Here is a 14,635-nt window from a genome sequence, read left to right on the forward strand (position 1 = left end):
AGTTACCTGGGAGGAGGTGAGGGGTCAGGGGCCATGACTATAGTTACCTGGGAGGAGGTGAGGGGTCAGGGATCATGACTATAGTTACCTGGGAGGAGGTGAGGGGTCAGGGATCATGACTATAGTTACCTGGGAGGAGGTGAGGGGTCAGGCATCATGACTATAGTTACCTGGGAGGAGGTGAGGGGTCAGGGGCTGTGACTATAGTTACCTGGGAGGAGGTGAGGGGTCAGGGATCATGACTATAGTTACCTGGGAGGAGGTGAGGGGTCAGGGGCTGTGACTATAGTTACCTGGGAGGAGGTGAGGGGTCGGGGGTCATGACTATAGTTACCTGGGAGGAGGTGAGGGGTCAGGGACCATGACTATAGTTACCTGGGAGGAGGTGAGGGGTCAGGGATCATGACTATAGTTACCTGGGAGGAGGTGAGGGGTCAGGGATCATGACTATAGTTACCTGGGAGGAGGTGAGGGGTCAGGAGCCATGACTATAGTTACCTGGGAGGAGGTGAGGGGTCAGGAGCCATGACTATAGTTACCTGGGAGGAGGTGAGGGGTCAGGAGCCATGACTATAGTTACCTGGGAGGAGGTGAGGGGTCAGGGATCATGACTATAGTTACCTGGGAGGAGGTGAGGGGTCAGGAGCCATGACTATAGTTACCTGGGAGGAGGTGAGGGGTCAGGGACCATGACTATAGTTACCTGGGAGGAGGTGAGGGGTCAGGGACTGTGACTATAGTTACCTGGGAGGAGGTGAGGGGTCAGGGACCATGACTATAGTTACCTGGGAGGAGGTGAGGGGTCAGGGACTGTGACTATAGTTACCTGGGAGGAGGTGAGGGGTCAGGGATCATGACTATAGTTACCTGGGAGGAGGTGAGGGGTCAGGGACCATGACTATAGTTACCTGGGAGGAGGTGAAGGGTCAGGGATCATGACTATAGTTACCTGGGAGGAGGTGAGGGGTCAGGGGCCATGACTATAGTTACCTGGGAGGAGGTGAGGGGTCAGGGATCATGACTATAGTTACCTGGGAGGAGGTGAGGGGTCAGGGGCCATGACTATAGTTACCTGGGAGGAGGTGAGGGGTCAGGGATCATGACTATAGTTACCTGGGAGGAGGTGAGGGGTCAGGGATCATGACTATAGTTACCTGGGAGGAGGTGAGGGGTCAGGGATCATGACTATAGTTACCTGGGAGGAGGTGAGGGGTCAGGGGCTGTGACTATAGTTACCTGGGAGGAGGTGAGGGGTCAGGGATCATGACTATAGTTACCTGGGAGGAGGTGAGGGGTCAGGGGCTGTGACTATAGTTACCTGGGAGGAGGTGAGGGGTCGGGGGTCATGACTATAGTTACCTGGGAGGAGGTGAGGGGTCAGGGACCATGACTATAGTTACCTGGGAGGAGGTGAGGGGTCAGGGATCATGACTATAGTTACCTGGGAGGAGGTGAGGGGTCAGGGATCATGACTATAGTTACCTGGGAGGAGGTGAGGGGTCAGGGACCATGACTATTGTTACCTGGGAGGAGGTGAGGGGTCAGGGATCATGACTATAGTTACCTGGGAGGAGGTGAGGGGTCAGGGACTGTGACTATACTTACCTGGGAGGAGGTGAGGGGTCAGAGATCATGACTATAGTTACTTGGGAGGAGGTGAGGGGTCAGGGATCATGACTATAGTTACCTGGGAGGAGGTGAGGGGTCAGGGACTGTGACTATAGTTACCTGGGAGGAGGTGAGGGGTCAGGGGCCATGACTATAGTTACCTGGGAGGAGGTGAGGGGTCAGGGACCATGACTATAGTTACCTGGGAGGAGGTGAGGGGTCAGGAGCCATGACTATAGTTACCTGGGAGGAGGTGAGGGGTCAGGGATCATGACTATAGTTACCTGGGAGGAGTTGAGGGGTCAGGGACCATGACTATAGTTACCTGGGAGGAGGTGAGGGGTCAGGGACCATGACTATAGTTACCTGGGAGGAGGTGAGGGGTCAGGGACCATGACTATAGTTACCTGGGAGGAGGTGAGGGGTCAGGGATCATGACTATAGTTACCTGGGAGGAGGTGAGGGGTCAGGAGCCATGACTATAGTTACCTGGGAGGAGGTGAGGGGTCAGGGGCTGTGACTATAGTTACCTGGGAGGAGGTGAGGGGTCAGGGATCATGACTATAGTTACCTGGGAGGAGGTGAGGGGTCAGGGGCCATGACTATAGTTACCTGGGAGGAGGTGAGGGGTCAGGGACCATGACTATAGTTACCTGGGAGGAGGTGAGGGGTCAGGGATCATGACTATAGTTACCTGGGAGGAGGTGAGGGGTCAGGAGCCATGACTATAGTTACCTGGGAGGAGGTGAGGGGTCAGGAGCCATGACTATAGTTACCTGGGAGGAGGTGAGGGGTCAGGAGCCATGAATATAGTTACCTGGGAGGAGGTGAGGGGTCAGGGATCATGACTATAGTTACCTGGGAGGAGGTGAGGGGTCAGGAGCCATGACTATAGTTACCTGGGAGGAGGTGAGGGGTCAGGGATCATGACTATAGTTACCTGGGAGGAGGTGAGGGGTCAGGGGCTGTGACTATAGTTACCTGGGAGGAGGTGAGGGGTCAGGGATCATGACTATAGTTACCTGGGAGGAGGTGAGGGGTCAGGGGCTGTGACTATAGTTACCTGGGAGGAGGTGAGGGGTCAGGGATCATGACTATAGTTACCTGGGAGGAGGTGAGGGGTCAGGGACCATGACTATAGTTACCTGGGAGGAGGTGAGGGGTCAGGGGCTGTGACTATAGTTACCTGGGAGGAGGTGAGGGGTCAGGGATCATGACTATAGTTACCTGGGAGGAGGTGAGGGGTCAGGGACCATGACTATAGTTACCTGGGAGGAGGTGAGGGGTCAGGGATCATGACTATAGTTACCTGGGAGGAGTTGAGGGGTCAGGAGCCATGACTATAGTTACCTGGGAGGAGGTGAGGGGTCAGGAGCCAGGACTATAGTTACCTGGGAGGAGGTGAGGGGTCAGGGGCTGTGACTATAGTTACCTGGGAGGAGGTGAGGGGTCAGGGATCATGACTATAGTTACCTGGGAGGAGGTGAGGGGTCAGGGATCATGACTATAGTTACCTGGGAGGAGGTGAGGGGTCAGGGGCCGTGACTATAGTTACCTGGGAGGAGGTGAGGGGTCAGGGGCCGTGACTATAGTTACCTGGGAGGAGGTGAGGGGTCAGGGACCATGACTATAGTTACCTGGGAGGAGGTGAGGGGTCAGGGGCTGTGACTATAGTTACCTGGGAGGAGGTGAGGGGTCAGGGATCATGACTATAGTTACCTGGGAGGAGGTGAGGGGTCAGGGGCCATGACTATAGTTACCTGGGAGGAGGTGAGGGGTCAGGGACCATGACTATAGTTACCTGGGAGGAGGTGAGGGGTCAGGGATCATGACTATAGTTACCTGGGAGGAGGTGAGGGGTCAGGAGCCATGACTATAGTTACCTGGGAGGAGGTGAGGGGTCAGGAGCCATGACTATAGTTACCTGGGAGGAGGTGAGGGGTTAGGAGCCATGAATATAGTTACCTGGGAGGAGGTGAGGGGTCAGGGATCATGACTATAGTTACCTGGGAGGAGGTGAGGGGTCAGGAGCCATGACTATAGTTACCTGGGAGGAGGTGAGGGGTCAGGGATCATGACTATAGTTACCTGGGAGGAGGTGAGGGGTCAGGGGCTGTGACTATAGTTACCTGGGAGGAGGTGAGGGGTCAGGGATCATGACTATAGTTACCTGGGAGGAGGTGAGGGGTCAGGGGCTGTGACTATAGTTACCTGGGAGGAGGTGAGGGGTCAGGGATCATGACTATAGTTACCTGGGAGGAGGTGAGGGGTCAGGGACCATGACTATAGTTACCTGGGAGGAGGTGAGGGGTCAGGGGCTGTGACTATAGTTACCTGGGAGGAGGTGAGGGGTCAGGGATCATGACTATAGTTACCTGGGAGGAGGTGAGGGGTCAGGGACCATGACTATAGTTACCTGGGAGGAGGTGAGGGGTCAGGGATCATGACTATAGTTACCTGGGAGGAGTTGAGGGGTCAGGAGCCATGACTATAGTTACCTGGGAGGAGGTGAGGGGTCAGGAGCCAGGACTATAGTTACCTGGGAGGAGGTGAGGGGTCAGGGGCTGTGACTATAGTTACCTGGGAGGAGGTGAGGGGTCAGGGATCATGACTATAGTTACCTGGGAGGAGGTGAGGGGTCAGGGATCATGACTATAGTTACCTGGGAGGAGGTGAGGGGTCAGGGGCCGTGACTATAGTTACCTGGGAGGAGGTGAGGGGTCAGGGGCCGTGACTATAGTTACCTGGGAGGAGGTGAGGGGTCAGGGACCATGACTATAGTTACCTGGGAGGAGGTGAGGGGTCAGGGGCTGTGACTATAGTTACCTGGGAGGAGGTGAGGGGTCAGGGACCATGACTATAGTTACCTGGGAGGAGGTGAGGGGTCAGGGATCATGACTATAGTTACCTGGGAGGAGGTGAGGGGTCAGGGGCTGTGACTATAGTTACCTGGGAGGAGGTGAGGGGTCAGGGATCATGACTATAGTTACCTGGGAGGAGGTGAGGGGTCAGGGGCTGTGACTATAGTTACCTGGGAGGGGGTGAGGGGTCAGGGATCATGACTATAGTTACCTGGGAGGAGGTGAGGGGTCAGGGACCATGACTATAGTTACCTGGGAGGAGGTGAGGGGTCAGGGATCATGACTATAGTTACCTGGGAGGAGGTGAGGGGTCAGGGATCATGACTATAGTTACCTGGGAGGAGGTGAGGGGTCAGGGACCATGACTATAGTTACCTGGGAGGAGTTGAGGGGTCAGGGACCATGACTATAGTTACCTGAGAGGAGGTGAGGGGTCAGGGACCATGACTATAGTTACCTGGGAGGAGGTGAGGGGTCAGGGACCATGACTATAGTTACCTGGGAGGAGGTGAGGGGTCAGGGACCATGACTATAGTTACCTGGGAGGTAGTGAGGGGTCAGGGACCATGACTATAGTTCCCTGGGAGGAGGTGAGGGGTCAGGGACCATGACTATAGTTACCTGGGAGGAGGTGAGGGGTCAGGGACCATGACTATAGTTACCTGGGAGGAAGTGAGGGGTCAGGGACCATGACTATAGTTACCTGGGAGGAGGTGAGGGGTCAGGGACCATGACTATAGTTACCTGGGAGGAGGTGAGGGGTCAGGGACCATGACTATAGTTACCTGGGAGGAGGTGAGGGGTCAGGAGCCATGACTATAGTTACCTGGGAGGAGGTGAGGGGTCAGGGATCATGACTATAGTTACCTGGGAGGAGTTGAGGGGTCAGGGACCATGACTATAGTTACCTGGGAGGAGGTGAGGGGTCAGGGACCAGGACTATAGTTACCTGGGAGGAGGTGAGGGGTCAGGGACCATGACTATAGTTACCTGGGAGGAGGTGAGGGGTCAGGGATCATGACTATAGTTACCTGGGAGGAGGTGAGGGGTCAGGAGCCATGACTATAGTTACCTGGGAGGAGGTGAGGGGTCAGGGGCTGTGACTATAGTTACCTGGGAGGAGGTGAGGGGTCAGGGATCATGACTATAGTTACCTGGGAGGAGGTGAGGGGTCAGGGGCCATGACTATAGTTACCTGGGAGGAGGTGAGGGGTCAGGGGCTGTGACTATAGTTACCTGGGAGGAGGTGAGGGGTCAGGGACCATGACTATAGTTACCTGGGAGGAGGTGAGGGGTCAGGGATCATGACTATAGTTACCTGGGAGGAGGTGAGGGGTCAGGGGCTGTGACTATAGTTACCTGGGAGGAGGTGAGGGGTCAGGGATCATGACTATAGTTACCTGGGAGGAGGTGAGGGGTCAGGGGCTGTGACTATAGTTACCTGGGAGGGGGTGAGGGGTCAGGGATCATGACTATAGTTACCTGGGAGGAGGTGAGGGGTCAGGGACCATGACTATAGTTACCTGGGAGGAGGTGAGGGGTCAGGGATCATGACTATAGTTACCTGGGAGGAGGTGAGGGGTCAGGGATCATGACTATAGTTACCTGGGAGGAGGTGAGGGGTCAGGGACCATGACTATAGTTACCTGGGAGGAGTTGAGGGGTAAGGGACCATGACTATAGTTACCTGAGAGGAGGTGAGGGGTCAGGGACCATGACTATAGTTACCTGGGAGGAGGTGAGGGGTCAGGGACCATGACTATAGTTACCTGGGAGGAGGTGAGGGGTCAGGGACCATGACTATAGTTACCTGGGAGGTAGTGAGGGGTCAGGGACCATGACTATAGTTCCCTGGGAGGAGGTGAGGGGTCAGGGACCATGACTATAGTTACCTGGGAGGAGGTGAGGGGTCAGGGACCATGACTATAGTTACCTGGGAGGAAGTGAGGGGTCAGGGACCATGACTATAGTTACCTGGGAGGAGGTGAGGGGTCAGGGACCATGACTATAGTTACCTGGGAGGAGGTGAGGGGTCAGGGACCATGACTATAGTTACCTGGGAGGAGGTGAGGGGTCAGGAGCCATGACTATAGTTACCTGGGAGGAGGTGAGGGGTCAGGGATCATGACTATAGTTACCTGGGAGGAGTTGAGGGGTCAGGGACCATGACTATAGTTACCTGGGAGGAGGTGAGGGGTCAGGGACCATGACTATAGTTACCTGGGAGGAGGTGAGGGGTCAGGGACCATGACTATAGTTACCTGGGAGGAGGTGAGGGGTCAGGGATCATGACTATAGTTACCTGGGAGGAGGTGAGGGGTCAGGAGCCATGACTATAGTTACCTGGGAGGAGGTGAGGGGTCAGGGGCTGTGACTATAGTTACCTGGGAGGAGGTGAGGGGTCAGGGATCATGACTATAGTTACCTGGGAGGAGGTGAGGGGTCAGGGGCCATGACTATAGTTACCTGGGAGGAGGTGAGGGGTCAGGGACCATGACTATAGTTACCTGGGAGGAGGTGAGGGGTCAGGGATCATGACTATAGTTACCTGGGAGGAGGTGAGGGGTCAGGAGCCATGACTATAGTTACCTGGGAGGAGGTGAGGGGTCAGGAGCCATGACTATAGTTACCTGGGAGGAGGTGAGTGGTCAGGAGCCATGAATATAGTTACCTGGGAGGAGGTGAGGGGTCAGGGATCATGACTATAGTTACCTGGGAGGAGGTGAAGGGTCAGGAGCCATGACTATAGTTACCTGGGAGGAGGTGAGGGGTCAGGGATCATGACTATAGTTACCTGGGAGGAGGTGAGGGGTCAGGGACCATGACTATAGTTACCTGGGAGGAGGTGAGGGGTCAGGGGCTGTGACTATAGTTACCTGGGAGGAGGTGAGGGGTCAGGGATCATGACTATAGTTACCTGGGAGGAGGTGAGGGGTCAGGGGCTGTGACTATAGTTACCTGGGAGGAGGTGAGGGGTCAGGGATCATGACTATAGTTACCTGGGAGGAGGTGAGGGGTCAGGGACCATGACTATAGTTACCTGGGAGGAGGTGAGGGGTCAGGGATCATGACTATAGTTACCTGGGAGGAGTTGAGGGGTCAGGAGCCATGACTATAGTTACCTGGGAGGAGGTGAGGGGTCAGGAGCCAGGACTATAGTTACCTGGGAGGAGGCGAGGGGTCAGGGGCTGTGACTATAGTTACCTGGGAGGAGGTGAGGGGTCAGGGATCATGACTATAGTTACCTGGGAGGAGGTGAGGGGTCAGGGATCATGACTATAGTTACCTGGGAGGAGGTGAGGGGTCAGGGGCCGTGACTATAGTTACCTGGGAGGAGGTGAGGGGTCAGGGGCCGTGACTATAGTTACCTGGGAGGAGGTGAGGGGTCAGGGACCATGACTATAGTTACCTGGGAGGAGGTGAGGGGTCAGGGACCATGACTATAGTTACCTGGGAGGAAGTGAGGGGTCAGGGACCATGACTATAGTTACCTGGGAGGAGGTGAGGGGTCAGGGACCATGACTATAGTTACCTGGGAGGAGGTGAGGGGTCAGGGACCATGACTATAGTTACCTGGGAGGAGGTGAGGGGTCAGGAGCCATGACTATAGTTACCTGGGAGGAGGTGAGGGGTCAGGGATCATGACTATAGTTACCTGGGAGGAGTTGAGGGGTCAGGGACCATGACTATAGTTACCTGGGAGGAGGTGAGGGGTCAGGGACCATGACTATAGTTACCTGGGAGGAGGTGAGGGGTCAGGGACCATGACTATAGTTACCTGGGAGGAGGTGAGGGGTCAGGGATCATGACTATAGTTACCTGGGAGGAGGTGAGGGGTCAGGAGCCATGACTATAGTTACCTGGGAGGAGGTGAGGGGTCAGGGGCTGTGACTATAGTTACCTGGGAGGAGGTGAGGGGTCAGGGATCATGACTATAGTTACCTGGGAGGAGGTGAGGGGTCAGGGGCCATGACTATAGTTACCTGGGAGGAGGTGAGGGGTCAGGGACCATGACTATAGTTACCTGGGAGGAGGTGAGGGGTCAGGGATCATGACTATAGTTACCTGGGAGGAGGTGAGGGGTCAGGAGCCATGACTATAGTTACCTGGGAGGAGGTGAGGGGTCAGGAGCCATGACTATAGTTACCTGGGAGGAGGTGAGTGGTCAGGAGCCATGAATATAGTTACCTGGGAGGAGGTGAGGGGTCAGGGATCATGACTATAGTTACCTGGGAGGAGGTGAAGGGTCAGGAGCCATGACTATAGTTACCTGGGAGGAGGTGAGGGGTCAGGGATCATGACTATAGTTACCTGGGAGGAGGTGAGGGGTCAGGGACCATGACTATAGTTACCTGGGAGGAGGTGAGGGGTCAGGGGCTGTGACTATAGTTACCTGGGAGGAGGTGAGGGGTCAGGGATCATGACTATAGTTACCTGGGAGGAGGTGAGGGGTCAGGGGCTGTGACTATAGTTACCTGGGAGGAGGTGAGGGGTCAGGGATCATGACTATAGTTACCTGGGAGGAGGTGAGGGGTCAGGGACCATGACTATAGTTACCTGGGAGGAGGTGAGGGGTCAGGGATCATGACTATAGTTACCTGGGAGGAGTTGAGGGGTCAGGAGCCATGACTATAGTTACCTGGGAGGAGGTGAGGGGTCAGGAGCCAGGACTATAGTTACCTGGGAGGAGGCGAGGGGTCAGGGGCTGTGACTATAGTTACCTGGGAGGAGGTGAGGGGTCAGGGATCATGACTATAGTTACCTGGGAGGAGGTGAGGGGTCAGGGATCATGACTATAGTTACCTGGGAGGAGGTGAGGGGTCAGGGGCCGTGACTATAGTTACCTGGGAGGAGGTGAGGGGTCAGGGGCCGTGACTATAGTTACCTGGGAGGAGGTGAGGGGTCAGGGACCATGACTATAGTTACCTGGGAGGAGGTGAGGGGTCAGGGGCTGTGACTATAGTTACCTGGGAGGAGGTGAGGGGTCAGGGACCATGACTATAGTTACCTGGGAGGAGGTGAGGGGTCAGGGATCATGACTATAGTTACCTGGGAGGAGGTGAGGGGTCAGGGGCTGTGACTATAGTTACCTGGGAGGAGGTGAGGGGTCAGGGATCATGACTATAGTTACCTGGGAGGAGGTGAGGGGTCAGGGGCTGTGACTATAGTTACCTGGGAGGGGGTGAGGGGTCAGGGATCATGACTATAGTTACCTGGGAGGAGGTGAGGGGTCAGGGACCATGACTATAGTTACCTGGGAGGAGGTGAGGGGTCAGGGATCATGACTATAGTTACCTGGGAGGAGGTGAGGGGTCAGGGATCATGACTATAGTTACCTGGGAGGAGGTGAGGGGTCAGGGACCATGACTATAGTTACCTGGGAGGAGTTGAGGGGTCAGGGACCATGACTATAGTTACCTGAGAGGAGGTGAGGGGTCAGGGACCATGACTATAGTTACCTGGGAGGAGGTGAGGGGTCAGGGACCATGACTATAGTTACCTGGGAGGAGGTGAGGGGTCAGGGACCATGACTATAGTTACCTGGGAGGAAGTGAGGGGTCAGGGACCATGACTATAGTTCCCTGGGAGGAGGTGAGGGGTCAGGGACCATGACTATAGTTACCTGGGAGGAGGTGAGGGGTCAGGGACCATGACTATAGTTACCTGGGAGGAAGTGAGGGGTCAGGGACCATGACTATAGTTACCTGGGAGGAGGTGAGGGGTCAGGGACCATGACTATAGTTACCTGGGAGGAGGTGAGGGGTCAGGGACCATGACTATAGTTACCTGGGAGGAGGTGAGGGGTCAGGGATCATGACTATAGTTACCTGGGAGGAGGTGAGGGGTCAGGGGCTGTGACTATAGTTACCTGGGAGGAGGTGAGGGGTCAGGGATCATGACTATAGTTACCTGGGAGGAGGTGAGGGGTCAGGGGCTGTGACTATAGTTACCTGGGAGGAGGTGAGGGGTCAGGGATCATGACTATAGTTACCTGGGAGGAGGTGAGAGGTCAGGGGCTGTGACTATAGTTACCTGGGAGGAGGTGAGGGGTCAGGGATCATGACTATAGTTACCTGGGAGGAGGTGAGGGGTCAGGGACCATGACTATAGTTACCTGGGAGGAGGTGAGGGGTCAGGGATCATGACTATAGTTACCTGGGAGGAGGTGAGGGGTCAGGGACCATGACTATAGTTACCTGGGAGGAGGTGAGGGGTCAGGGACCATGACTATAGTTACCTGGGAGGAGGTGAGGGGTCAGGGATCATGACTATAGTTACCTGGGAGGAGGTGAGGGGTCAGGGACCATGACTATAGTTACCTGGGAGGAGTTGAGGGGTCAGGGACCATGACTATAGTTACCTGAGAGGAGGTGAGGGGTCAGGGACCATGACTATAGTTACCTGGGAGGAGGTGAGAGGTCAGGGGCTGTGACTATAGTTACCTGGGAGGAGGTGAGGGGTCAGGGATCATGACTATAGTTACCTGGGAGGAGGTGAGGGGTCAGGGACCATGACTATAGTTACCTGGGAGGAGGTGAGGGGTCAGGGATCATGACTATAGTTACCTGGGAGGAGGTGAGGGGTCAGGGACCATGACTATAGTTACCTGGGAGGAGGTGAGGGGTCAGGGACCATGACTATAGTTACCTGGGAGGAGGTGAGGGGTCAGGGATCATGACTATAGTTACCTGGGAGGAGGTGAGGGGTCAGGGACCATGACTATAGTTACCTGGGAGGAGTTGAGGGGTCAGGGACCATGACTATAGTTACCTGAGAGGAGGTGAGGGGTCAGGGACCATGACTATAGTTACCTGGGAGGAGTTGAGGGGTCAGGGACCATGACTATAGTTACCTGGGAGGAGTTGAGGGGTCAGGGACCATGACTATAGTTACCTGGGAGGAGGTGAGGGGTCAGGGATCATGACTATAGTTACCTGGGAGGAGGTGAGGGGTCAGGGGCCATGACTATAGTTACCTGGGAGGAGGTGAGGGGTCAGGGACCATGACTATAGTTACCTGGGAGGAGGTGAGGGGTCAGGGACCATGACTATAGTTACCTGGGAGGAGGTGAGGGGTCAGGGGCTGTGACTATAGTTACCTGAGAGGAGGTGAGGGGTCATTGCCACAGTTACCAGGGTCTTGGGCCCTGGGCTCATTCAACTCCTCTGGTAACATATGATTCCAGTAGTTGATGTTTAAACAGAGATGAGGCAAGTATCATGTAGTTCTCATGTAGATCATAATTCTACATAAAGCACAGTTCAGTTCAGGTGAACCATATCATCATTACCACTGGATAACCCTGACTCCATATTTGTCAAATCCCGTCAGATCTTCCTGTGGATTGGCAGGTCTGCCAACGAATATGAGACCAAGGAAGCGTGTAACAGTGCTCTAGAGTACCTGAAGACCCACCCGGCGGGGCGGGACCCTGACACACCCATCATCTCCGTCAAACAGGGCTACGAGCCACTGACCTTCACCGGATGGTTCAACGCATGGGACCCTCACAAGTGGAGCGTGAGTATAGCTGGGATGCCATACCAGCCATCACCACTAGAGGGAAAACTGGCTGCAATGAGTATAGCTGGGATGCCATACCAGCCATCACCACTAGAGGGAGAACTGGATGCAATGAGTATAGCTGGGATGCCATACCAGCCATCACCACTAGAGGGAGAACTGGCTGCAATGAGTATAGCTGGGATGCCATACCAGCCATCACCACTAGAGGGAGAACTGGCTGCAATGAGTATAGCTGGGATGCCATACCAGCCATCACCACTAGAGGGAGAACTGGCTGCAATGAGTATAGCTGGGATGCCATACCAGCCATCACCACTAGAGGGAAAACTGGCTGCAATGAGTATAGCTGGGATGCCATACCAGCCATCACCACTAGAGGGAGAACTGGATGCAATGCTGGAAATGTTACTCCATGTGTTTTATTGAATAACTTCAGCAAAGTGATTTGAATTTATTAAGGGAAGAGGTGGGGACTCGAGTCTGTGTTTGTTACTGTGTTCTGCGCATGTACTTACAGTCAGGTGGAGTTTGAATAAATGTATTTATGATTCTTAACATGAAGATCCCAGACCGGTGATCTGTTACCAAACTGGTGTTAACAGACTGGTGTATCTTTCTCAACAGGGAGGCTCCTCCTATGAGGAAATGAAACAAAACCTGGGCGATGTTGCATCTATCTCTCAGATTACTGTAGTAAGTGATTCACTAACAAACTCTAGCAATAATGCTACTAACTCAAACAAGTAACAAAAATAACCATTATCCACCTTTTATTGTCATTATGATATAACCAATACAAGCCTTTGCATGCATCAAACATGAAACATGAGAAACATTAATTTACGTATGTTCTAAATCCTCCAATCAGCTTTCACCTGTTAGAGGGGATACCAGCTTTCACCTGTTAGAGGGGATACCAGCGTTCACCTGTTAGATGGGATACCAGCTTTCACCTGTTAGAGGGGATACCAGCGTTCACCTGTTAGATGGGATACCAGCTTTCACCTGTTAGAGGGGATACCAGCGTTCACCTGTTAGAGGGGATACCAGCGTTCACCTGTTAGATGGGATACCAGCTTTCACCTGTTAGATGGGATACCAGCGTTCACCTGTTAGAGGGGATACCAGCGTTCACCTGTTAGAGGGGATACCAGCGTTCACTTGTTAGAGGGGATACCAGCGTTCACCTGTTAGAGGGGATACCAGCGTTCACCTGTTAGAGGGGATACCAGCGTTCACCTGTTAGAGGGGATACCAGCGTTCACCTGTTAGAGGGGATACCAGCTTTCACCTGTTAGATGGGATATCAGCTTTCACCTGTTAGAGGGGATATCAGCGTTCACCTGTTAGAGGGGATACCAGCGTTCACCTGTTAGAGGGGATACCAGCTTTCACCTGTTAGAGGGGATATCAGCTTTCACCTGTTAGATGGGATACCAGCGTTCACCTGTTAGAGGGGATATCAGCGTTCACCTGTTAGATGGGATACCAGCTTTCACCTGTTAGAGGGGATATCAGCGTTCACCTGTTAGATGGGATATCAGCTTTCACCTGTTAGATGGGATATCAGCGTTCACCTGTTAGAGGGGATACTGGCGCTCACCTGTTAGAGGGGATATCAGCTTTCACCTGTTAGATGGGATACCAGCGTTCACCTGTTAGATGGGATACCAGCGTTCACCTGTTAGATGGGATACCAAATTTCACCTGTTAGATGGGATACCAGCGTTCACCTGTTAGATGGGATACCAGATTTCACCTGTTAGATGGGATACCAGATTTCACCTGTTAGAGGGGATACCAGCATTCACCTGTTAGAGGGGGTGTCAGTATCTAAATCTCACTCATCCTCTTGTTACATGTAGAATCTGAACAACACAGAGCTGAGTAAGGGTTCTGCTGGGGGGAGTGGATACAGTGCTCCAGGAGGCCCAGCCCAGTTCAGCTCTCCACCATCCTACAAGCTCCACCGTGGCCCTTCCAGCCCAGCCACCCCTGGAGGTCAGGACTGCCTGTCCCCCACCCTGTCCTCTCCCGCCCTGGGCCCCTCCATCACCCTGGCCCCCTCCACCACCCCAGCCCCCAGGACTGGAGAGTACCTGGGCCCCTCCACCACCCCAGCCCCCAGGACTGGAGAGTACCTGGGTCCTGCGCTGCTGCTCAACAAGAGCCCCACGGAGCTGCCAAAGGGAGTGGACCCTAATAGGAGAGAGGTGATGATGCTATTATAAAATACTACTGCTGAGACTGTATTGTACAGCAGGTTAAATGGTCCTATTTTTGTTGTTTATTATTTGGACAAATCAGGATTGGGAAAAGGTGGTTCTTGAACTGGGGATTTTCAAGCCCGCATGCCGATTATAAATGGTTTCCGCAGCACACATAGTCATTAATTGGATATGTCGTTAAAATTCAGGATATCATTTTTTTTATTTTTGTCCATGATAAACATGGGTGAAATTAGAGGAAAGGGGGGGTTGGCCTAGAGTTTCCATTTGTGAGGGAGGAGACTTTTGCACAAAGGTAATCAAAATTGTTAATGTAATTCCCCCAGAAGTAAAACAGGTAATGACAAACTTTCTCGAAATACTTTTACTTCTGGGGAACCTAGATTGGTTTTATGGTGGTGAACTGACAGC

At 54.0% G+C, this 14,635-nt stretch overlaps 1 protein-coding gene across 1 annotated transcript in view; it reads left to right on the forward strand.

Moving 5' to 3' along the window:
- The window catches only part of vill (villin-like), a 77,777-nt gene that overhangs the window by 60,174 nt on the left and 2,968 nt on the right, over window positions 1-14,635 (forward strand). The window contains exons 15-17 of the mRNA XM_055928110.1: window positions 11,802-11,990; window positions 12,621-12,689; window positions 13,862-14,209. Of these exons, the coding sequence (XP_055784085.1) occupies window positions 11,802-11,990; window positions 12,621-12,689; window positions 13,862-14,209 (606 nt within the window). The remainder of the gene's footprint in view (window positions 1-11,801; window positions 11,991-12,620; window positions 12,690-13,861; window positions 14,210-14,635) is intronic.

Source organism: Salvelinus fontinalis, chromosome 7 (assembly GCF_029448725.1).
Source record: "Salvelinus fontinalis isolate EN_2023a chromosome 7, ASM2944872v1, whole genome shotgun sequence".
Lineage (NCBI taxonomy): Eukaryota > Metazoa > Chordata > Actinopteri > Salmoniformes > Salmonidae > Salvelinus > Salvelinus fontinalis.